This window comes from Chenopodium album, chromosome 5 (assembly GCF_948465745.1).
Source record: "Chenopodium album chromosome 5, dcCheAlbu1.1, whole genome shotgun sequence".
NCBI lineage: Eukaryota > Viridiplantae > Streptophyta > Magnoliopsida > Caryophyllales > Amaranthaceae > Chenopodium > Chenopodium album.
In genome coordinates, this window is record NC_137838.1 from 79,004,033 (window position 1) to 79,029,851 (window position 25,819).

The 25,819-nt window shown below is 34.4% G+C and overlaps 3 protein-coding genes across 3 annotated transcripts; 1 reads left to right on the forward strand and 2 right to left on the reverse strand.

Moving 5' to 3' along the window:
• Positions 1–759: 759 nt before the first annotated feature.
• On the reverse strand, positions 760–3,690 carry LOC145631235 (RPM1-interacting protein 4-like). The gene is made up of 4 exons (XM_081683325.1): positions 3,455–3,690; positions 2,016–2,543; positions 1,062–1,250; positions 760–970 (listed from the first exon to the last, which is right to left on the reverse strand). Exons 1-4 carry the CDS (start codon positions 3,458–3,460, stop codon positions 947–949), a joined length of 747 nt encoding a protein of 248 aa, XP_081539451.1. The 5' UTR covers positions 3,461–3,690; the 3' UTR covers positions 760–946.
• A 660-nt stretch (positions 3,691–4,350) lies between these two features.
• Positions 4,351–14,674, reverse strand: LOC145631236 (uncharacterized). The gene is made up of 16 exons (XM_081683326.1): positions 14,220–14,674; positions 14,007–14,108; positions 13,804–13,870; positions 13,414–13,595; positions 12,579–12,836; positions 12,004–12,087; positions 11,851–11,898; positions 11,690–11,754; positions 10,879–10,927; positions 7,925–8,201; positions 7,257–7,378; positions 7,049–7,129; positions 6,902–6,976; positions 6,171–6,343; positions 5,920–6,070; positions 4,351–5,070 (listed from the first exon to the last, which is right to left on the reverse strand). The coding sequence occupies exons 1-16, from the start codon at positions 14,625–14,627 to the stop codon at positions 4,876–4,878; spliced, it is 2,337 nt and encodes a 778-aa protein (XP_081539452.1). The 5' UTR covers positions 14,628–14,674; the 3' UTR covers positions 4,351–4,875.
• A 6,779-nt stretch (positions 14,675–21,453) lies between these two features.
• On the forward strand, positions 21,454–24,773 carry LOC145632454 (alkaline ceramidase-like). The gene is made up of 3 exons (XM_081684832.1): positions 21,454–21,621; positions 22,427–22,783; positions 24,021–24,773. Exons 2-3 carry the CDS (start codon positions 22,530–22,532, stop codon positions 24,532–24,534), a joined length of 768 nt encoding a protein of 255 aa, XP_081540958.1. The 5' UTR covers positions 21,454–21,621; positions 22,427–22,529; the 3' UTR covers positions 24,535–24,773.
• Positions 24,774–25,819: the final 1,046 nt, after the last annotated feature.

The window sequence follows — 25,819 nt, forward strand, 5'->3', positions numbered from 1 at the left end:
ATGTATTCAGCTTTATGAAAATGCAAAATAATGTACTCAATTTGTATGTTAACGGGGTTTTTCTTTATGTTAACGGGGTTTTCATAAATCAGCCTTGTCTTAATATTTTAACTTATATACAAGCTGAGTACATACAAGCTGCGAAATAAAGCTGAGTACTAAATTACGGGGTGATCTTAACGAGACTAGGGGTGAGTAGGGCTGGGGATACTCAATTTGCCTTTGAAATCTAGCTCAATTAGCTTACTGCAAAAATATTAGTTATGAATTCAACTAATTATATCTAGGGTTGTTCATTGTTTTTTCAATTGGAATACAAAAAATAATTTGGAATCCAAAACACTAAATCGTCCAAAACTAATAGTCATGGACCAAGCTGATTTAGATCATCTTAAGTCTAACAACATATAATGCTCATATATGGTTTTAGTCTAATTAACCTTTCGAATGTATCAAAACATGATAGAGCAAAGAGTATCTATTGTACATACTTCGTAATACTTTAATTCTTTATGGCAAGAAGCAATTATGTTGTCTGTATTTAATTGGTACTAACAGCGCACTAATTATTAGTACTTGGTATTAATAGTGGCTGATACCAATAATGGTTGATTAAGCAGACGAAAGCAATATAACTATGAGTCATCTATCCCTTCCTCAGGAGCATTCCTAATGCGAAAACCCCAATAAGATTTGGTACATTATCGCTCATAGTTGAGTAAACTAGTGCATAAATGGTAAGAGAGAGTGAGAGACATCTAAGTGAAGACATAAAAGAATTTGCTTTTACCTTAGCCACTGATATTTATACTGATGATAGAATTCACAGGGGAAAGAATACAATGAAAGAAAATTACATGATATACAACACACAGACGCCTCCAAGGTACCTCACATATATTTTCACAACGATTACATAATAAGCAAGCAGTATGGATTAGTTTCATCACCAAGGAAGGCACCCGCACCCCTGAGCAAGAGATAGAGAGAAAGAAATAAGTTAGCTTCAAGCAGCCAATGGCAGCAATAATAAGAATGTTTATAACAACTGCAGCACAGACCTTATTTTTTTTACTTTTATAGTGCTTGCCATCAGATTTTTGAGCGTGAACTGCTGTACCAGTCACACTCCCTACGCTGCCATGCCTCTCCTCTTTCACTTTGTTGAAAATGACTGAGAACCCATCGGCTGATGAAGGGTCGGTCTCATCCCATTCCCCAAATTTAGGAACAGAAGCACCTCGATCAGGCTGCAATATTATGCTAACAAATCTCAAAACACTTGCAAAATTGCAATTATCCTTATAAATGGGGGTTTCATTTTCATATGAGACATGCAGAAACATTTTCATGCAAGTTTTGGGCAATCTTTGAGTGTCCTGCTGGACAGCTATCAGTTCATCTCTTAAAATGATGCACACCTAAGACTGACAGAAGGTTTCGTAAAGACAAAAAAAAGTTGAGAAGAGCAGAGCTATTGAGAAGATACTAAGGACATAAGGATTCAAACACTATGCTAAAATAAACAGGCAACAAATGAAAATATATCAGTTGTGAAGCAATTCTAACCAGAAACACATCCAACAAAAAGACCAAACAGAACACACAATTCCTGTAACCACCCAAGTTTTAAGCAGAAACACAACAGTAGCAAACATTATATTTGAGTTGATCCTCATCCACTCTAAATGGTCATGTAATTGCTGATCAGTCTATATTTATCTGAGACAGCTAGAAGCCTACAGTTGCTAAACGTGAAGGCATATCCAACTATTACATGGCCATTCTATATATAAATTATGCAAATTTATGGCTCAAAAAGGAGTGCCAAGCGTTCACATCCATGTGGTTATAGTCAAGTATCTAATACTTCAGAAAAAATGAAGATTTCAGGAAACATAGCATCAATCTTCTTTTGGGAAGGGACCGAGGGAATCAGGTAGTGAATAGTTGTTAATTTTATACATAATCATATTCAGACATTAATCGAAAACCAGAAGAAAGAAAGTTATTACAGTTTCATTGCCTCGAGCAACAGATCTCAGACGGGATCTTCCAGGAGTGGAAGGAGCCAAACCATGACTTCCATCAGACAGACCTTTCTTTTCCCGTGAAGGAGAAGAAACCGCATTTCCTTTGGTACCAATACTTGCCTGGTAATGTGGATGCATAGGAGACTGGTTGGCACTGCGCATACCTCCTCCATTTGCCCTTGTAGCCCTTTTGGGCGAATCACTGCTTACTCCAGCAGGTCGATGATGGGTTGAATTGACTGAAGCTTTACGCCCTCCATTACAGCGTGATGGGGAATCATATGACCTTTGTGGCTCACTGTCCTCTTGGCTTACCATGTGCTCCTGCTTTGCTCTCACAGTGTCTGATCCTCTTCGTGCCTCAAATTTAGAGACCGCATTAGGATTATCAGGAGAGTTATTAGGGTTTCCCTTATCACTTGATGTAACCCTCCTTGCATTTTCAAAATAGGTTGTGTAAGGGACATCTTCTTCAGTCTCCCAATTTCCAAACTTTGGCACATTTGTTCGCTGCCACAGGATAATACTCTTATGAGAAACTCGCAGTGAATATTTAAAGTGCCTTCACTATTAAGATCTAAAATAACAAGTCACACAAAAACTTATACACAATCTAGTACTCTCACTAAGAAAAACTCCCAAAAGGCGTGTTGTTTCAACTCAACAATCACTTCAATTAACAAATCCTTAAGAAAAGTAGTACTTCATAGAGTTCATACTATATTTTAATGTATACACCAACAAACCAAGATTAGCTCACCTACTGCTCTTCATTTGTCAAGTTTCCCCTATCAATGCTGGAAAAGAATTGGAAATTACAGTACACAATACAGTACGACAGTTATGCATATGTTGAACTTCAATTGATATTCCTGAACTACAACTCCACTAATCCGCGGCTAATCAAGACATATGACTCAATTGAGAAGAGTATATCCAAAGGCAAAAGATATAACTTCGCGCTATAGACATGCTATTGCTAATGATGATGCTAAAAGAACTTACTAATTAGTATCATTTTCCATTGTCGGTACAACAATCACTACAACCTAACACTGTACTACAGAATTGTCAGCCAAGTAATGTATGTTCTTCAACCTTATTAAATTTAGAGATAGAACATGTCTCCCCAAATCATTTAATACTAACAAACTTAGGAAAATCTAACATCTTATAAACAACAGTATATCTGAATAAAATTATACTTTGTGTAATTCTTCTTACATATGTAATTTACAACAGTTGTCAAATCATAGAAGATTCAGCTTAACAGTAAATCATAGTTTATAATAATTTAATCATAAAGCATAATTTAGACAGCAACAGATGAAAATCAAAATCATAACGATAGAAAAAACCCCAGAATATTCAAAGCAATAAATCATCAAGTATAAATAAAGAAAGAAAAGATTAAAACTTACTGCCATGTTCAATTTGTTGAAAGCAGCAACCTTTTTTTTTTTTTTTTGGGTGGATTTGCTAAAAATAAAAAACTAAAAGTTTGATTTATGTTAAAAGAAAAAGTGGAGATAAATTAGTGTTGAGAGAAGGCAACAAAGATCCAACCCAGCGCCGTGAGGGGACAAAGACATTGACTCCGTATGAGCAGGTGACACCTACTGTTGTTTAGTGGGCTCTACTCTTTAAACCTTCTACCAAGTTTACTGCCACCGGATTTTGGCGGTTAACTGCTTTCTTTACGCTACTAAGCAACTTTTTTTTTTATTTAATTACGGATTACGGATCACACGTGGGTATATTATTGCGGAATTTATACCATACTCGTTTTAATTGGAGTGGTATGGGTATGATTTTGGAAAGTAGAAGATTGATATGGATATTAAAAGTCATACCCGTCATGGATGGTGGGTTAGTGGTGGATTTGAAATCATATTCGTCTCATATCTATTGACTTGCCTACTTCATATCTATTTGTTAGCCTAATTTCCACCTTATGTCACAATTATTTTATGACGTTTCATAATTAAAGTTTGTTTAAGCGGGTAAAAGATGGGTTGTTAATATATACTTGGGTAGCGAAGGGAGTCTGAATTTTGTTTTATACCCACTAAGGTAGTAAGGTGGATGTGAATATTGTGCATATGTACCTGCCATGAGTAGTGACTAATTTGGTTCATATTATCTTCAAAACTTTAACCGACTAAATTAGTATAAAAAGCTCCAAAATCTCAACTTAATACGAAGTATGATTCTCATACGGAGTATAATGTATCTGTTATACTTGAAAGCAATTATTTTGTTGGTCACGTAAAAGTGTAAAATGTATTTGTCATAGAGAAGGGAAGATGGAAGAAAATAGAGCCAATAAACTAGGAAGTTATCCCTGAATGTGGCTTAACCTCTAAGCCTCTTAGTGTCATCACACAAACCTTGCAAAATTTTCGCCAAATGTAATAAGAATGGAAAAGATGACCGAGGACAGTACAAATATCCAACGATCTACATACACTATCTACGTCCATCACCATTAACATGTACAAGCAAATCCATTTCATTCACCTATATGAAAAACTGATTTTTGTCTCAAAACAAAAACTCATTGATGTCAACGATATGCATACAATATTCCTTTAGCTTATATCTGATATATTGTTCAAATTTTCCCTCTTTGATTTGTGTGCTTGATAAGGCATTAAGGCCTCCACTCCTAGTCACTGGAACCATATAGGTTGAGCAATTTCATCCTCCAAGCCGATTCCAGACATCATTACTTTTCCAGTCTATGATTGGAGGAGTAATATTTAACTCTCTGATTCCCAAATCCCAAAGGAACCATATTTGACCAAACATTGAGAAGCTTCACCATCAGTTGAGCCTAGTCTCACTTTAGGCGCTTAATTTGCTTAGCCATATCCACAATGCCTTGGCTTCGCTCTGGATTGTCAAATTTCAACAACTTCTGAAATTGGAGTGCTGCTTCAGAAATGTTATCCATAACACACATATTTGAGTTAGCAGCAAATACGACTTCATTCACATCTCCCTCAAGTTGAAGGCAGTAAAGGTGGCTAAAAACCTGAAAAGGAAAAAGAATTATTACAATATAATACATCAGTATCTCAAAGTGACAATAATATTTGGCTAACTATGCCAAGAGAACAAATTTCAGTTAGCTCTCCAGAGCACCCTCTGCACCACCTTCCACAGAGAACAGTAAAATACAAACTATACTAGTGTACTGTGTACCATTAATAGAACTCTCTTCAATGCCCCAATCTACTGTGATTTCCCAGCGAAATTTTCAACATATATTTTCTATTATCAAACAATACCATTATCACAATCACAAGTGGGCTGTTGATGAAGCTCCAACTCAGGGGTATAGTAAGATCAGGGCATGTCACTAGTAAAGCTGCAGTAGTTATAAATTAAAGCAATGACTTGCAAAAAGCTTTGACAGGCTTGAATTAACATGTTTGAAGTACACCTGAGTTAACATGTTTGAATTAAGCCCAGTACTTTTCGGCTTTTTCGCCCTAAAAAACAAGTTTCAAATCTAATAAAGTTCAGTGTGTTCAGATGGTTTAAGTCAAAGACTAACAAGTCAGGGCCAGAGCTACAAATAAATTCTGACAAATTTTGGTGATAGCTAACAGTTAAATAACTTCAGTTCAGGGATAATAAACTGTGTACCAGGCTTAAAATTCCAGGAGTTTTGGCCTTAGTCAATCTACTCTCTAAGGTCGTGCCTATTGCCGGCACTGAAACTAAGGTCTAGAAGTTTAATTGACAGCTGAAATCTAAAGCAGTAATCCATATTATACATGCCAATCAAGCAGAAATTCATGCTAGTAGACTCAACATTGTTTCATACACAGCTTCATATGTGCTGGAAATTTACCAAATTCCCAGTTAATTTTCTTACCGCTCTCATCCTTGAAACAACCACTTCCTTTATAGATGGAGATCTAGAGACCAAATTAACGATGAAAAGCCCCTGCTCAGAAAGGACATCCTTTACAGTAGCAAAAAAGGAATCTTCAACGAAATCAGCAGCAGGGCAAGAAAGTCCTGAGCTGTAACAAGGAAACCATAAATAAAGATTCTATAATACTAGTATACTATAGTATATAAGAAAATGATTATAAAAAATATAGAATGAAAAAAAATAATTACCTTGAATCTGATGAATCCACATCAACTACAATTATGTCAAATTTCTGGACAGGGTGGCGTCTTAAATTAGACGCTACAGAACTGTCACTAATACTCTCTTGGATATCATCCCCTTCTTGGAGACTAGAAATGGTAAAATTTTTGAGAAACTGAATGCCATCAGCAAGGTGAACCTAAGAACATCATAAAGCAGGAAACACAAGTTATATTACAGAACAGAAGGAAAGCAACAAATGAGGCAAATAAAGACTCAATAAAACCATCATATGGGAACTCATTTTAGATTGGGAATAAACAAACTTTTTAAACACTGTATCCTTCGAACATTCTGTGATACTCTCCACCTCAAACTTCATAAGAATGCAAAAGTAAAAGTTAATCAACAGTTGTACAATTTGCAGCTACATATTACCTTCTTCACAAAAGAATTTTTTTTATGTAAATTAGGAGAGTGGGAAGACACTAGACAAGTATATGGTGATTAAGCCACCCAGAAACCCGTATAAATAAAGCAACGTTGACAAATGAGTTCAAAAACCAGGTCAAACACTTTTAACTTACGCAATCCATATACACATGAACATGTACAGAAAATGCACAATAAACATATAACTATAAAAAAAACACTTCTTCACTTTCTTTTTTTATAAAAAATAATAAATAAATAAATAAAATAAAATAAAATAAAAACAACAACAAAAAATTTATCATCTTTAAGTTCAAAAAACTACCTTTAAACGGTCATCTTCACAAAAACCGAAGTATTCTTTCGCAAGACTTAACATCACCGGATCCAATTCAACTGCCTGCAACAAACACCAAATTAGGGTAATCTCTGCAGTATAAAAATGCTATAAATGAGAGAGGACACATATTACCTCAATTTGAAGAAAGTCTATACAGTTGTGGAGAAGCATTGGAAGCAGACCAGCTCCAAGACCAATAACAACAGTCTCAACCTGCAACATAAAAGAAATTAAGAAAATTGAAAAGAGCAACACTTACAAGATTAAAGACCAATTACAACAATCTCAACACCGCACTTCCAGCAAAAACGAACAAGAGGGTCCAAGCAACAGTTCTTACTTTTTTCTTGCTACATAGCATACTTTCTAAGTAAGGTAAGATCAGCGTGAATCCAGCAACAATTCCAGTATGGTATGAACTAGCCACGAAGGTGTGATCAACTACCACATTGTTGTTCAGCTCTGTGAAATCAAGGGAAAAATAATTTAGAATTACAAGATTGAGAGAAAAAATTCAAAGATTTCAACACTTATTTTAATTTAAATGTTCAACCGTTAGATTCAATGAAGGCAGAGTGTCCAGTCAAATTGCTCAACAGCAGACATTCACAGTATCACTTCAGTTGAAATAATTCTTAATAGAGGTAAAATTCTTAAATGTAGGTAATTTTTATCAAGCAAAATAATTACATTCACTAAAATTTGACAGCATCGCTGCTAAAAATTTGACAATCACGGGAGATAAAATCTTTGTTCATATGGCCAACCCCATCATTGGGATTAAGCCTTTGATATTGTTGTTGTATTGCTACTACATTCTTGAAATGAACACATATTTCTGACAATGAAGTAACTTCAAATGACATTCAGTCGTGTTCTTGGTCAATTTTCTTTCAACATAGAGTAAGCTCTTAGTTTCCCATCTTAAATCGCCAAATAAGCAGCACATATAATATAAATGAATAGAACCCGAGTCAAATGGAAAGAGATTGATATGCCATTCCTTACCATCTATTTTAGACTGTTGAGATTTCTTCGTCTTCTCCTTTTCTTTCAAATTAGATTTCGCAGTTGCGGTAGACTTTTTCCTTCCATTTTCATCATTACATACCTCAGATCTTTCATTAAGTAGCAATGCTTCTGATTGAACTAGACTCTCAGTCCTTTGGAAAATAAGTCGGCGGAATACAGGCTCCTTTGATGGACAGATGGAAGCAAGATGTTCATCGACATTTTCATAAATAACGTCCTCGACAACTATTTGCCCAGTTAATTTAGAAGTGACCTACCAAAGCAAAAGACACTGAAGATAATTAGGATGCAGTTGAAGGAAGTTCAATGAACTATGTACCAGTACAACCATCTTCCAAAAACCCCCCACCCAGGAAAAAAAAATCACTATATATGCTTATATAAATATAAAAAATATCTTGAGATAATATAAAGTCCACTCCGCTAAGCATGAGAGGGAAGTGAGGAGGATCACTATACATTGACCACCACAAAAACCAGGCCAGTATGAAAATTGACAGAAGTTTCTTGACAAAAAAATACAATGCATCAATCTGTTTCAACAGTCTTAACACGAAATCATATTTTTTTTTTTATTCACAAGAAAACAGATCAAGATTAATTTATGGGTTGTTTGGTTTGACATGGAGATAGGTATAACGCTTGGGAAAGGATAGGGAATTTATAGAGGGAAGTTCATTTATTTTCTTCCTATCCCTTGTTTGGCATGGTAGTGGAAATACATTGGGTATAAAAATAGCAAATTTACAATATACATTAGATTTTAACACCTCACAAAAACACGAAAATTGATTTTAACACCCCCATAAAAAAAAAAAAAAATTGATTTTAACACCAGATAAATTTCCAAAAAATTGGTATTACCACCACTTAACGGTTTCCATCCAAAAATTCCGTTAAGTGTGGCCCACATTAACACGTGTCAGCATTTTATTTGTTAAAAAAAAAAAAGAGAAATTAAAAAAAAATAATAATAAAAAATAAAACTACCCAGCCACCACCACAGCACCACCCCCGCGCCACCGCCGGCTTCCCCCCAACTCACCACATCCCTCCACGAAACCACCACCCCCAACCCACCTGAACACTCCCCCTCCCTTTCCCGCAACCGTAACGCCCCCAAAAACCACCAAACCCAAAACCCTCGTCCCCCCTAAACGGCCACGAATCCGGCCTTAAAAGGCCGAAATCGGCCGGTTAAGGCCACTAATCCCTAAAACCGGCCAATTTCGACCATTTTTGGCCAGATTCGTGGCCGTTTTGGGGAACAAGGGTTTTGGGTTTGGTGGTTTTTGGGGGCGATACGGTTGCGGGAAAGGGAGGGGGAGGGTTCAGGTGGGTTGGGGGTGGTGGTGCGACACGGGTGGTGGTTTCGTGGAGAGATGTGGTGAGTTGGGGGGAAGCCGGCGGTGGCGCGGGGGTGGTAGCTGGGTAGTTTTAGGTTTTTATTCTTTTTTTTTTTTTTTAATTTTTTTATTTTTTTCTTTTTTTTTTTTATTTTTTTTGGCCAATAATAACACGACACATGGCTTATGGACCCACTTAACGGATTCCTAAACAGAATCAGTTAAGTGGTGGTAATATCAAATTTTTAGAAATTTATCTGGTGTTAAAATCCATTTTTTTTTTATGTGGGTGTTAAAATCAATTTTTTCGTTTTTGTGAGGTGTTAAAATCTAAAATTTCCTTATTAAAAAGGGAAATTTTGTCAAGAACTACCAATTAAAGCGCGTGTTTTGAAAACAACTACCTATTAAAATTTTTTTTTAAAAGAACTACAACAAAGTTGTAAAAAGTTTAAGTAGCACTACCACTCTGATAATTCCAAGTAGAATATTTGGCATGTAGGTTCCACTTTTTACCTCTACCTCATAAAATCATCATCTAAATTGACTAAATTACCCTTCATAAAGGTAAAAAGTGATAAAAAATGAGACTCAAATACCAGAGATTCTAGTTAAAATTGTTAGAGTGGTAGTGCTACTTAAACTTTTTACAACTTTATGGTAGTTCTTTTAAAAAACTTTTTTAATAGGTAGTTGTTTTCAAAACACGTGATTTAATTGGTAGTTATTGACAAAATTTCCTATTAAAAACAAAATAATCAGCTTTCCTTAATCTGCTTGCGATTGATAGTTGACAGTTTGACACCCAACATCTTATCCCTTTTTCTCTCTTCAAACGGTCAAACCTCCATTTTTGCGGCTTAGATCATCATTCATCTCTCTTCAAAGTTCAAACCTCCATTTTTGTATCTTAGATCTTCATTTCTCTCTCTTCCAACCTATTCTCTCCATTTCAATGATTTTAAACTTCAGCCATAAGAAACTCTTCTTTTCTTCATTTCCAAGAAAAATCTTCATTTTTCATCACTCAAAAGCAAAATTTGACAAAGTTTAAAAAAAAAAGGGGAAAAAAAAATTCATATTAACGCTACCTTAGGTAAATGTTTTTGTAAATAGGAATAGTTGTTTTGGGAGTAGGCAAATTCCGTAAATATTTTTGAAATATGGGAATAGTTGCATTGGAAGTAGTTATGCAAGAGGGAAAATGTTTTATAAAAAAAACATTCTTTAGGGATGGAGGGAGTATCATTTTGCATAAAACTCCTAACATTGACTAAAATTAATTAGTACAAACATAAAAAATTTCATTTCTCCAAAAAATATAAAGCAAGCAGGAAAGGTCAATTCTATGGTACCTCTTGAAAATAGACATTAAAAGAACCATATTAATTGTTATGGGATATAGTGGTCAACCAGAATATAGACAAAACATATTGCATGATGTAAATTATTTATCCCTCAAATCAGCAAGTTGTGCCTTGACAAGCACCCATTTAGATAGTAAGTGATGGAAGGAATTTAACAATAGCAATAATAGTAAGGAAAAATATTGACATCTATACTTGAAATACATAAACTTCAAACCTCGTGAACAATTTTCCGGTGCTTGATACCATCACCAGCAGTCATAAACCTGCACACAGATTAGGCAAGAAAACTCATCAATCAAGAAAAATATGAATAAATTTCAAATGATTAATAGACTAACTAAAACTTCACCATCTACAAGAAACACAGATAGCCACAATATTGACAAAAAACAAAGCATGCACATCCATGACATGAAGCACCTATCATAGTAGCCGGTTTTTGTGGTTCCCATGAAATTATTTTCGAAGTACATGATTAACTTTTAATTAGTCACATTCACCCACCATAAGTACTAACAAATACCTATTGCACATCATTATATTGTGCTTTTAAGTTCAAGATAAATTCTTGCTCATGCATGCAAACAAATGTTACTAACATTTACTAAAAAATTAAGAGAAATTAAGCATATATATCAAAGTAAAAGACGTCTAAAAGTTTGTTTACTATCTTAGATGGTTTAAAGATGACTAAAGGATCAAAGAAAAGAAATGTTAAAGGGCCTAAGTTTTAAAAACTTGTAACCTCTACTAAAAACACGAGTTCAGCTGAGTTTATACGCATAGCTTGATGCTTTGCTTTACTCATCTTAGCACAATTAAAACCCACCAATATTCAGATTACTAGATATAGAAGATATGCATGGCTCATTCTGAGGGTTCAAGACAATTAGAAGATAAAGGTACTCCTTGCTTTCAAGAAGTATCATGTAGGTGATTGTTGCTGAAATATGTTTCTTATTCCATTAAATAATCATACTAAGAAATCTACAGAACAAAGAGAGGAGGTTGTTAAAAAAACATACGGAATTTGAGCGCCACTATCATGGTTCTCAGGTTCCAACAACTTCACGAGAGGAGAAAGATCTTTCTACAAATGCAGAAGCAGAACAGACATCAGTGTCTCATTGGTGTCAAAATTCTACAAAGAAAGTTAATATTTCTTGTTTGAAAAGACTAGCTTTACCTGAATTTCTTCCATCCCAAGGTTAGAATGACTGGAGTTTAAGAAAATCTGAAGATTCACAATGCTTTAGTAAAAAAAACGGGCTTCTCAACAGCAAATCTCAATAATTATAAAACCTGAATATAGCTCAGAGAGCAAGTAACAAGAAATTACAATTATCAGTCGAGCAGCCTTAGCACTCTCAACCACCATCCATTGTCCTTCTTCTGAGGTAAAAAGCCATTCACGAACCCTATTCTAAAAATAGAAAATTAAAATTTTACAATTCAGGTCACCAACATCTAATTATAAATTATCATAAAAATCTAGATATGCAAAACTATAAATTAAATTTGTCAAGTTAATAAAGAATCAATGTAGAAACAAACGAACTTTTCTTTTCTATCTGGTGTACACAGGCTAGAGAGAGAGAGAGAGAGAGAGAGAGAGAGAGAGAGAGAGAGAGAGAGAGTTGTGTTCACCCTAAGTTTACCAAGACCATATCCAAGTCAAAGTTAAAAGGACATCACCAGGAGGAAGAGGGTTACAGCTATTGTTGAAGTAAATTTGAAACAAGGTTAAGTGGTCATCTATAAGTAAGTTTTGAGCTGAGTATAGATTATTTATTATGAAACACATTACTGCAAACCATAAGGGACGATGAAATCATGAAATCCAGCTCTGCGGTTTTTATGAGTTCTGTGACTATTAGAAATTGATCTTAAGCAAGCTGTAGAGCATGTCCTAACCTTTGGCACAAGTAAAACTCCACAATGGTATGAGAAGGGGAGAGACTGTGGTTGAGCATCTAGAACCACAGCTCTATAACGAAAAAGGGAGCCAACTCCACCCAAGACCAATTGAACACGTCGACCAGAACTAAGCTCCATCATATCACCCTTAGCCACTAGTTTCAGATCTTCAAGAGAGTATAATAAATCAGAGCCATCCAAATGTCCTTGACGAACTTCATTTTCAGCTTCAAGAGCAGCATTGAGTCCTTTAATCTGTCATACAATATATATTCTATCAGCAACTTGTGGAAAACAAATATTAATTTAGTCAGAACATAAAACACCATCCAATTTATTAGAATTTTAGCAGAATTTTGCCCGCACATACAAACACACACATACACACATGTCCATCCATCAACAAATTCAACACACAGTTTTTCACCCTTGGCATAAAGAAGAGATTTGTCATCATAAGCCTCCAAGCCGGCTTCTTGATAACATACTACCAGCACTCTTAAGTGATTTGAAATTGATCATATAGCAACACTAACTATGCAATACTTTCTAACTGATTGTTTTTTTAACTAAATTACATAATTCCATTACCAAAAAGATATTACATCACATTTCATTCAACACCTAATTTTCAAGTCAGCCCAATTCAATTTGCCATCAAAACCAATTCAAAGTAATCAGCTGTACTCTATTAGCAATGCAGAAAAAATCTAGACCATAGCACAGATCACTAGATCAGCAACTTCCCAATATTTGCTCACAGTTTTGCATGCATCCTGTTCTCAATAACAAATAACAAAAGCTGATTCCTTGGTAGATACAAAAGCTTTACCTGTTCTTTGTTGCAATCAATTGAGGAATGATCAAAAGACGACACTATTTTGTCCACTACAGAAGAGTCGCCTTTAACAGCCACCACCATAAATGTACTAAGGCTAGGCTTACTAGACGGTTTCTGAGGTACGCAATGAAGAGTCACTTTCCACCCAATCCTGAATTTGGGGAAAAGTAAGCCTGGAAAAACAAAAGAAAAAACAATGCCGACCATCAATATTCACGAAAAGGTTATAAGCAGAGGAAAACCATAGAAGCTTGTTTAGAAAATGATCAAATTTCTACAATATTAAGTATAAACCCTCCTTAGAAAAGGATCATTTGGCAAAGAAATGGCAGAGTAAAAAAAGCGCAAAATGTTAGTTATAGAAACTAAACAAAACAATACCTAAGACATGAGACTCTGCTAATGTCAAACAGATAAACTTCCCTCCCGGTTTTAAGACCCTCTTCACCTGATGAGATGCCAAATTTGTAGTTAAAAATAAAAATAATCAAAAGGGCAACGAAATCGCTTAAAGTGACACTACACCAGCACAAATCTTGTAAGCATATACAATATAAGTGTGATTAAAAAGTATATGAGAGCACCTCTGATAGATATTGATCACCCAACTTAGAACCAAACTCTGGCTCCATCAACGCATCCAATCCCCCCTTATCCAGAACAACATCATAAGTCTCATCAACAAACTGTCAACAAGTAACAAACAAGAGTTAACACAAAGTACAACACACCAGAGCTAAGTGGCATCGATTATTCTGCAATAATCCCAACTTTCAGATATGAAAAGAATAGTAAACCTGCATGGAAGTGATGTCCATAACACGCCAACGCATGTGGGGTCGATCTCTGACATTCCTGCGGAGCATGTCGGAGATGACAACCTTGGAGAAATCGAGGTTGGTAATGTCGTGAAACCCGGCATCGTAGAGGTGTTCGGAGAGGCGGGAGTTGCCGCAACCTGGGACAAGAATCTGCAAATTCTCCGAAGATGAAGAAGAAGATGATGATGATGATGTCGAAGGAGAGAGGAGAGAGAGAAGAGGGGGTTTGAGCTGAGACCACTCGGCGTACCACTCGAAGGAATCATCGGAACCACGAAGAGTGAAGAATTTGTCCCAATTCTCTTTCTTGGTGAAATCTCCTAAGGTTGATAGCAGTTCTTCTTGTTGGGGTTTAGGGTTTTGGCTGCTCTTCTTCTTCCCCATTTTTCTTTCTAAGGGTTTATCACAGAAATGCTAGACTAGTGAAGGACTACCAGTCTCAACACTCAACACAAAGACAATTGTCAATTCGGGTTCACGGTTCGGGTTTGAGATAAGACCGGCCACTCCCCATACCGCTCCGTACTTAGTACGGAGTAATTTTATAAGTGTTTTAATTTAACTCTTTTCGTTTTAAGATGATAATTATTGTGTATGTGTTTTACTAATTTATCTTAATTGGCGTTTTGGCACTTTTATAACCACCGTTACAAAAGAAGATGAAAATTACATTTAGTCATTTACTTCTTTAGCGGGCTCAATGACAGCGTTATGAAAAAAAAAAAAAAAAAAAAAAAAAAAAAAAAAAAAAGTCTAGTCATCCATGTAGTGGGTTTTTTATGTCTTTTGGATGAAGAAAACAATTTTTTTAACTATTTTTTTTTAAATAAAAGAAAAAATATTTTAGGTTCTTCAATTTTATGGATACAATTGGCTTTGAGTTAGGTTGGCTTTGCAATATTACAAGATTTCCTACTTTTAGTTACAGCAAATGGTATTTTCCCAAGACATAGCTATATTCAAAAAATTAATGAAGTTAGCTTTGATTTTAAGAACTTAAATAGATGTTTAATGCTATATAATGTTCTCGGCTACCTTAACTATTCTTTATTAAAAGTTATCCAAACAAATAATTTCTAAAATATAAACCAATTGAAAGTAACAAAACCTGCAATAAGACAAGTAAAATATTAAATAAAATAAGAGACAGATGAATAAGACAAGTATTGCAATCAATTGTAATACCAGGAATTAAGCACACACTTTGGTATCAAGTTTTGGATTTTTTCACTCTTTTAGATACTCAATTTTTTTTACTCTTTAAGTAATCGGCTAAAATTCCAACCAATTAACTCTAAATAAACTCACCATTAACCATTGCTTAATTATAAAAAATATAAATTAAAAAAAAAACATTAAATGAGCTAAGCCAACACTAGGTCAGGGTTACATGGTCGGTCGAATATGAGTTAACCCATCGGTCAGAAAACGCGCTAACTAACTTAGTAACCCTAGAATAATGAGAGTCTAATCTGTATACTCGGGGTCATTTTCTCATTTAATAACTAATTTGTTGACTAAATGAGTAAATGACCCTAGGTGTAGGGTACACTCATATGTATATCTACTAAACCACGTCCGGTATTTACCACGTAAATAACACCCATATTTTAACATGACTTTACAACACATGCCCCCATATAAAATGTACCTTATTCCACTTCCTTTTTTTTTTTTAACCGCTCTCAATCTAACTTGTTAAATCACCCCACCACCCACCAAATAACCATCACCTTCGAACCGCCACCACGTAATTTTTTGTTAAAAAATTGCTTTACTCTTCACCAATTAGCACTAGATAAGCGGTGAATGGACGAGTTTAAGGAATCAACAACGCTATTGGAGAAGTCGTATGAGCATTTTTTTTTTTTTTTTTTTTGGACAATAGCAAAGGAACAAGAAGAAAACTACATTAAGTTAGAAAGAGTAACACGACATTCCCTAGCAATGTCGTTTGCCCTTTTAACCTGATCCCTGTGGACCTTTAGTATCGTACACCTTTGAAACGAGCTCCCTACGAGTTCCTGCAAGTTATGCAAAAGAGAAGTTGAGTCGGAGAGCAGAAGAATACCCTGTCTACCCTTTGTCCTAGCCCACTTCATTGCTTCAAGGCAAGCCCAAGCCTCGCAATGAATGACAGAAGAAGCAGTCCCATGTTTTCCTCCTTCATCAACCCCCAAGCCCTGCGGGTTGGACTTCACTGCCCAACCAATACCTGCTCGTAAGGACTCTTTTCCCCAAGAACCATCAGCTTCCATAATGAAATCCTTAAAACCAGTTTTAACTGTACCTAGCTGCACATGATTGAAACCCGGAGGAATAATCGGGTTATCCTTACTAGCAACCTCTGAATCGGTCGTTCTACTGGATTGTAGATTAAAAATCTCATGGTCTTGCATAGCTTGATCAATGAATTTGTAACACCCCAATAATTCTCTCTTTAAACCTGTGAGGACCCTGAACAACATTCAAGAGAATTACTGGCGTTCTATCGCCACGTGTTCAAACGTTAAGGCTTTATCAGAAAATAGCAGCGGAAAAACTAAATCAGTTATAAATAAGTTTCAAAACCAACGAATGAAACCAAATTAAGTCATACAACTTGGAACCATTAAGGCCCTTATTCAAAACCCAATAAAAGTAGTAAGTGATTAAATTCAGTGTTCAAATAAATTCAAACCCAAAAGAAATAGTGTCGAATAAAATCGAATTAAAATAAATTCAAACTTGCAAAAGAAATAAAATGCAAACAACCAACTCTCTACTCAAGATCCCACAACCCTGATGAATGCTGCATGTGTAAGAATCTGTGGTAATTCTGCTCCCCAATATTACAAGTGTAAAAATTGGATCGTCACAGGGTCATTGAAAGGCGAAGGCCATGACCAAAGAAAGACACACAAAGCACGCAATCAGCAAAGCTGCGTACATACAAGCTGCAAAATAAATTAAGAAATCCATAACATGCTACTAATAATCAATCATCATGCATCATTAAATTATAGACTCAACACACGACTCAACTATTTATATTACTAAGACTCCATTAATTAATAATAGGTAAATCATTATTTTTATTCATTGAATTACGCAATAGACAAGGTTGTCCAACCCATGCTCCATTTGGAACATCAATAAAAGAAAAACCCCATGCCTCCTTTCGGAAACATCAATAAACACCAACGACCACGGGCGCGACTCCGTGACCGTAGTTAGTATGAGATCTCACCTAACTCCTAGTTTTGAAAAGTATTTGAAATAAGAGACTCGTAGATCAGACGGCCTCGAGAAAAGTACACGGCTAATACCCCATGTACCCCAACCCCTGATTGTCATTACTCCAGAAGTGCACCAATCCAGAGTTTTATTGCTCATCCATCTTGCACATTACGTGATTTATAGGTTTAGACTTGGTGATGACTCATATGCATAACAATACAATCAATCCAATATCAATTCAATAAAGTAAAACAACTTTTCAATTTCAATTCTTGATTTATTAGTGGCAAGCAACATTTATTATTTATTCCTTTACTACCTCGGTGTATAAACACCTTGAGTGCATAAGACTACCCAAAACCTTAACATCGTCTTAGAAGACTTAAATTCTTCCTTTACTCATCCTGCTTGCATAATCATGAATGAGTAATAAATTAATCATTACATTAATCATATACCTTTGCCTCTAAGCGTACCTTGCATAATTAGAGCACAAATAATACTTGCAATATAAAATAGTGCACGTCATACGAAATTCACAATGTATAACCAAACAATTTAACTCAGTCATCCCTATACATGATACTAAGTTCTCGATCCGTCCTTAAACATGCACCTAGCTACAAGCAAGGTTTCGTAACTTGTACGTACCTTGAGCAAACGAATTGGTATGCCACTTTACTAACTAGAAATCACCTTCAATAAACTCCTCTCCTAAGCCAAATAATAACATCTCAATCAATACCCAATCAATCAAATTTACAGCAATACTAACTTACTTTAAAACCTTCAAAATCCAAATCAAACAACACTTTAAAACCTTCCCTTTAGTTAAAATTAAAGGCTTATATATAGTTCTTTAAATTTTCTTCATAAAAACCTTAAAATACACTCTTATACATGAAATTACAGCAAGTTCAAAGTCTAATAAAGATCTGAAAATTATATAAAAACCCCTTTTAATCTCCCTTTTTAATGGGTGATTAAACCCTCTTTATAAAACATCAAAAGTAGTACTTAGAAACTATTTCCAACACTTAAAAATTCAATAAAAACATATATTTATGCTTAATTAACTTTTAACATAATTAATTTTATTAATCAAACTCAAGGATAATATTTTAAGTATGAAAAAAACTTCGTTAAAATCAAAAACTGCCCGAAAATCATATTTAGAGGCTGAATTTGGCCACGAAAGGGTGGTAATCACCACCAAAGGTAATGAGTCTTTCTTAAAACGTTGTTTCCACATGAAAAAAACTGCTTTTTCATAAAAATCGGATGATTTCAGAACCTGATAGGGATTAAAACGGGATTAATATTAATGAACGAAAATCTTAGAATTAAAACACGAATTTAAGTGTTCAAAATAATCTGGAATTAATTTAAACTAATCATTAGTTATAATCACCAAAATTTCAAAACATCATTACTATAAAAGCCCTAAATCAATTGTTCATAAAAACCCTAAAATCATGATTTTCAATAATTAAAAACCCTAGGTTATAAAATTTACAAAACATGAAAATTATGACACTTATAAAATCTGAAATTATAAATTTTAATCATCAAAATACAACTTGATACTAATTAAATTACTTTCAAACAATAAAATCAAAATCCATAAATCAATAATTATAATTATACAAATTAATAAAACAAAGGAGAGAGAAAATAAGACTAACCTTTTTGTGTGGGAAATTTTTGGAGATTCATGGGGTATTTATAGGAGAGAATTATTGTAGGGTAAAAAGGAAGATTGGGCCTCATAAAAATAATGGGTCGATTAAGTAAACAAATGGGTTAGGCTTGTGTGATTGGACATAAATTGTAGAATAAAGGTGCATAAAATAATTTGTTCAAATAATTTTCGACCCAGATTAATAATTTGAAACTTTTGAAATTAAATTATGAAAAATAACAAATAAATATTATAAATAAAATAAATTTACATTTATAAAATATTTAAAAATACAGGGGATTACAGAATTTTCTAACCAAACTTGTCGATCCCCTAGCTCCCTTAAAGCATCTCTCATTTCTACCTTTCCATAGGCCCCATAGAGTAGCTATAAACAAAACACATCGGGCACTATGTTTACCATCCTCGCTTCGTATGAGCATATTGAGTCGGTGAATGCTTGGAATTTTTGACCTTTTTTTTAATTTTGTAATTATAAAAGGAACGCCTGAAATTTTAGAATCACCTTCGGAACATTCTAAAATTTTAGGCATTCAGGGGGGAAACGCCTAAAATTTTAGACTTTTATGGGGAGAAACGCCTGAAATTTTAGAATGTTCTGAGGAAGATTCTAAAATTTCAGGTGTTCCATCCATGGAACATTCTAAAATTTCAGGCGTTTGTCCGGAATGACTAAAATAATAATAATAATAAAAAAGTAAACAAGTACCTAATCGCCAGTTGCAACCCCCTTACCTTTCCGATTTTCTGATATCATCCCTTATAGCCGGTCGCAATCATTGGTGGTAATGAAAATGTGGTGGCTTTGCTTAGTGGTGATGGGATTGTGGTGGTTTGTTTGGTGGTGGTGGTTTGATTGGTGGTGGTTGTGGATAAAATTCTTAAGGTGAAGAGAGAGAAAAGAAAAAGTGAAAGTAAGGCCCTGTTTGATTCACCTTAATTTTGCTTAACTGAAATTATTTTTACTGAACTGAACTTATTTTTACTGAACTAAACTTAATTTTACTGAACTGAAATTATTTTTACTGAACTTAAATTATTTTTACTGAATTGAAATTATTTTTTACTAATTTTCTATTATAATTCTTCTTTAAGAAAACTGAATTGAACTTATTTTTACTGAACTGAAATTGTTTTTACTGAACTGAAATTAATTTTACTGAACTGAACTTATTTTGACTGAACTGAAATTATTTACTTAATATTATTTTTTTTAAGGTGAAGAGAACAGGGCCTAAGAGAGGGAAAGATTGAAGAGTTATTTAAGAAATGATTACTTAAGGGAGTGTATATAAAACTACGGGCGTTATTCGGGAAATATTGGGCGCGGTTTAGTAACCTTCATAATAATAAATTCTATAGAATAAATAACTTTTGACTAATTGAGTAAACTCCAAATAATCTATATCTATATCTATATCTATATCTATATTTATAATTAGTATTTAAAAACAAAAACCACAAATCTATACTAAGCCACATGCCACCATAATCACTCATATGTCACATGTCACCTAACTTAATCCTTTCTTTTTAAATTCCCATTTTAATATAAAAACAAAATATATAAATAATGTTTGAGTCTTTAATCTTTATGCATTCTAAAACTTACAAATTTAAGTAAGAAAATGGAGTGTTTTATATTCAATATAATAAGTTAAAGTTAAACTAATTAGTGTTCATTACATTAACAATAAAATAGTCTTTTCATCTCCTAAACTTAAATACAAGTATAACTTAAACCAATGTGTCATTTCATACCCTACCATATCTATGTATATATACCTAATTAAGGTCCTGTTTGATTCACCTTAATTTTGCTGAACTGAAATTATTTTTGTTGAACTGAAATTATTTTTACTGAACTGTACTTAATTTTACTGAACTGAACTTATTTTTACTGAACTGAAATTATTTTTTACTGATTTTCTATTATAATTCTTTTTTAAGAAAACTGAATTTTACCGAACTAAACTTAATTTTACTGAACTGAACTTAATTTTACTGAACTGAAATTAATTTTACTGAACTGAAATTATTTTTACTTAATATTATTTTTTTAAGGTGAAGAGAACATGGCCTAAATTCAACAACACCACTAATACTTTTCAAGAAAAATAACATAAGTAACAACCCGTGCATCGAACGGGTCAAAAGACTAGTTAACTCTCGAATAAGTAACCCGGCTACTCGGAGTATTATCATTTCCCAAAATAAAAAGTTTGTGACATAAAACATCAAAAGGGGAAAAAAAGAAAAAAAAGAAAAAAGGTGAGGAAATTAAACGGAGGGAGTTAATTGAGTAGTACTCCGTAATCCGTATTCCATACCCAAGTGTGTGCAGGCTACCTGGCTATTTGTCTTCTCTCTCACTTTCTCAGTTTCCAATTCAACCGCAACTCCACGTTTTCTCCATTCATTTTGCTAATTCTATCCTCCATTGAAGCTGCTTCTCAGGTAAGTTGTTGTTTCCTTTTCTAATCCTCATATCAATTTCACAATCTAGGGTTAATCGCTGATCTAATTTATTTCATTGTCAGTATACTAATTTTAGGGTTCCAATGTTAGAACTATTGATTCTAATTACTAATGAGCGATTATGTTGCTTGGGAAGAAAATTATGAGCCTAATTTTGATAATTGAATCAAATGTGCCTCTTCTCCCTAAAATTATGTGATTTTTGAGCTTGATTCAATAATTGAATCAAATTTGTTGCAGAACCCTTTAATGTTAGGAGTGAACTATGAAATTGGACCTCTTCTTCCTCCTTCCATGGCTCAGGGACGGGCTTATTTGCATTGTAATTTGAATTGGGTTTTTTCTTTTTTTTGTTTGTAATAGTTCATTTTTTTCCAAATTTTGATCTTTATTAATTTTGATCTGATTTCAGACCAGCATTTTCTGGGTTGTAATGCCTTTTAATATGTGCTTTTTGATATGAAATGAAAATAAAAATGGATCAAAAATTTAGAATGTATACATGTGAGTATGTGTGAGTAGTCTTTGTAGTTTATTCTTGATAGATTAAAGAATGATGAAGACTTACTACTTTTGAAATAGCTTAAGCATGAATTTTGCCATTCAGATGACACAAGCTTTAGTGCTCCTAGACCTTGTAGGCAACATTTGACCGTGGCAGTATGCTGCTGTTGATAGCCTTATCTTGTTACCCTGTATTTTTAACATTAGTTGACTAGATTAAGGTTATATATATATTAGGTTCATTCTTCTGCGGGATCCTTACCTAAAAGTCTCATTGCAGATCCTTGTAGCTGAGCAGAGAAAGCTTTTATCGTTGACTTTCACTGTGTAGGAGTAAAGCCCCTGTATCTGCATATTGCTACTCAGCATTGAGTTATCAAATTATGGACGATGGAATTTCAAGCTTTTGGGGTCCTGTGACATCTACCATTGAGTGTTGTGAGGAGAACTATGTTTATTCATCTTACATTGCAGAGTTCTTCAATACCCTTTCAAATGTTCCTGGCATCATTTTGGCACTTATAGGTCTTTTAAATGCCCTGAGGCAACGGTTTGAGAAGAGGTTTAGTTTTCTTCACATGTCCAACATGGCACTGGCATTTGGCAATATGCTGTATCATGCTACACTGCAACGTGTGTAAGTAATTCTTGTTTAATCTATAAATTTCTATCTTTTTTGCTGTAAGATGGTATTTCCTGGTCATCATTTTTATTTCTGTTTTTATACCCTTCTATATTTGAGTGATCAGGGATTAGAAAAAGATTCTCTCTCTGTATGTGTGCCCACGTGCGTGTGCACTTCTGTGCTGCTGCTTTCCTCTCTCTGTTTATTTTATTATTTTATTATTATTTTTTAATTTTTTTTTTTGTGACTAAGAAAGAGGGTAGCGGTAACAAGAGGATTCTACAGAGTTCAGGTGCTAAATATTCATTTTTCATGAGGGTGATCACTTTGGGGATGGAGGTAGGCTGGGCTTTGGAAGAGTGAGATTACTGAGATATGGTGGCAGTAGAACTTCCTACTTTGGTTTATTCTAGAGGAGATAGACTCTCACAGTTTCAGTCAAGCATTTAGGGTGTTCTATGAACTTGTGCGAGGAGTCCCCTCTTTTTACTTTTATGAATGGTTAGTAAGTATCTTGTTATTAAGGTTTTAGATGAGATAGTCCCTCACAATATCTTTATTCTATCCTTCATTCCATTGAAATTATGAAGAGCCCTGTCTCTGCAGTGCAACTTTTCTCACCATGGACCCCACCCATTTGCTAGTATTGCTATATTAAGGAGTTCAGGATATGGTTCTCTACGTAACAATCTGAGAGTTTATTTTCTAGTGAATAGATTTTACTCCTCTCCTTGTAATACCTAGTTTTCCATCCCACTTTACTCAACTCATTGTGATATATGATCTCATTAGTCATTGCAATGTATGATCTTATTAGTCATTGTGATATCTTCAGCAGCTTGATACTTTCATTCAACGCATGAACACTTTGCCCAAAATGGAAGAAAAGGAAGTTAATAACTTAAATGGGAAAGGTAGATGTATTTTCTCCTCCATCATCTTTTAATAAGTTTGTAGTTCAGACAACATAGAAATGTGCCCCAGGCCCCCAGTCCTTGCAGTATTTTGTTAAACCTTGTAAAAATGAAAAGTTATAGCTTTTATTATTGTTGTTACTTTTTCTTCAAGTAATAGGTGGAGTTGAGATACTTGAGAACACACTGGTAATATAGCTCATTAGCTCTTCAGCTGTACTGTTGTTTGATATCCTTCAAATGCTGTTAGGGATATGTTTTTGTGTGAACTAGCTAATCCTGCATTGTCATTCACATTTTTAGCTATTTATAACTCTGACATAATCTGCTGGCAGGCATCAACATAGTGATGAAACACCAATGGTGTGGGAGATGCTGCTTTATCTCTACATACTCTACTCACCAGACTGGCACTATAAGAGCACAATGCCAACTTTCATCTTTTTCTACGGTGCTGCATTTGGTCTTCTTCATCATCTAGTTGGTTTTGATATCGGCTTTAAGTTACACTATATGTTACTGTGTCTTCTCTGCATCCCTCGGATGTACAAGTATTATATCCACACCAATGATGTCTGTGCTAAGTGGCTGGCAAAGTTGTACTTGGTGACACTACTGCTGGGTAGCCTTTGTTGGCTTGTGGATCGTGAGTTCTGCAAGAAGTTTTCTAGCTGGGGTTATAATCCGCAGGGTCATGCCTTCTGGCATGTCTTCATGGGTTTCAATTCATATCTTGCAAATACATTTTTGATGTTTTGTCGGGCGCAGCAATTAGGATGGAATCCGAAAGTTGACCATTTCATGGGGTTTCTGCCTTATGTGAAGATTGACAAGCCGAAGACCCAGTAATTCAGTGAAAGCAAGCTTTGGGAAGAATAGATTTAGAGTAGTTGTGTGGTTTTGGCTTCTTCGGAGTCGATACAATTTTTTTAATGTAGGCATTTTCCCAAAGAATGTAAATGATATTTTTTTGATTTTGATTATGAGTGAGAATTGTTAATGTAGAACCCTAGTGCATGGTCACGTGTACCATATTTAAGTTGTTCCTCAGTAACCAGCAATTTTGAAGTTGCTAACTTGTTTCTTTCTTTCTTTGTCTTCTTTGTTTATCTAGTTTTGGCAATTTGGCAAAATCTTTTTTTTTTTTTGGCAAAATGTTAATTTGAATCTTTTGTTCAATCAACATGGCTTCCGCTACTAACTTCTTATTAATTAGCTTAGGTGTTTTGGTGTGCCAATAAATGATAGAAAATTTACTATTCACAGTTTCTTATAATTTATTCATTTATCATCACAAACTTTACGATCCTACTGCTCTGAAATGTAGTTTAACATAAAAAAAAAAAAAAAATAAAAAAAAAAAAAAATCATAGACAATTGGTATAACTAATGCACCAATCTTACTGATTTTTACACCAACATTACAAGAACTTGGCATTTCTTAAAATATTTTGAGCTTACACGGAGTAACTTTTTATATTTCATAACAAACTACTGTAATAATAATATAATGCTAAGTTAGTTGTAAAAATAACAGAATGTCTAGGTAGTTAAGCTGAGTCATCAATCCAGGGCTCACTAATCCAAACAGAAGTGGTTGATTCTTGTTTGTTAGTTAACTTTAAAACTTGTAATTCCCTCCAATGCTTTTTGGTAAAAAAAAAATGAAAATAATTCCCTCCAATTCTTCGTTTACTCTTTCTTCTACTCTGTCCTACTCTCTGTTCTTCTACCTCTTGTTCTTAAAATTCTGCAAAATTTCCTATTGAATATAGTCCCAGCAGCTCGAGTTCTAGAAGCATCCAGAATCTTCCTCCAAGAATTAGTTATCCTAGCTGGCAGGTTGTTATTCTGTTAGATGATGTAATATTTAGAGCTAAGATATTTAGTTGTAAATATCTACAGTATAAATAGGTGTACTCTTCACCCTTAATCATTATTCATTCAGAAATATACCAAAAATTGTCTCTGTTTCTGTTTTCAGTCATTTTTTTGTTTCTCTGATTTTAACATTTGCCAAGAAAGCTTGGTAATTACTACAATGGAGGAAACAGCAGCTAAAAAGGCTTGTTTAGAAAAGTGGAAAAACATTCCAAAAGAAATACTGATTCGCATCGTTGAACGGCATGGATTG

Coding starts and splice junctions, on each gene's coding strand:
- LOC145631235 (XM_081683325.1), bottom strand. Junction 1,251..2,015: donor TTGCTCGAGGCAATGAAACT/GTAATAACTTTC, acceptor ATAATATTGCAG/CCTGATCGAGGTGCTTCTGT. Junction 971..1,061: donor ATAAAAGTAAAAAAAATAAG/GTCTGTGCTGCA, acceptor TCTCTTGCTCAG/GGGTGCGGGTGCCTTCCTTG.
- LOC145631236 (XM_081683326.1), bottom strand. CDS start 14,627: ATGGGGAAGAAGAAGAGCAGCCAAAACCCTAAACCCCAACAAGAAGAA. Junction 12,088..12,578: donor GAGTTTTACTTGTGCCAAAG/GTTAGGACATGC, acceptor TTCTATTTTTAG/AATAGGGTTCGTGAATGGCT. Junction 8,202..10,878: donor ACCGGAAAATTGTTCACGAG/GTTTGAAGTTTA, acceptor TTGCTTTGGTAG/GTCACTTCTAAATTAACTGG.
- LOC145632454 (XM_081684832.1), top strand. CDS start 22,530: ATGGACGATGGAATTTCAAGCTTTTGGGGTCCTGTGACATCTACCATT. Junction 22,784..24,020: donor CATGCTACACTGCAACGTGT/GTAAGTAATTCT, acceptor ATCTGCTGGCAG/GCATCAACATAGTGATGAAA.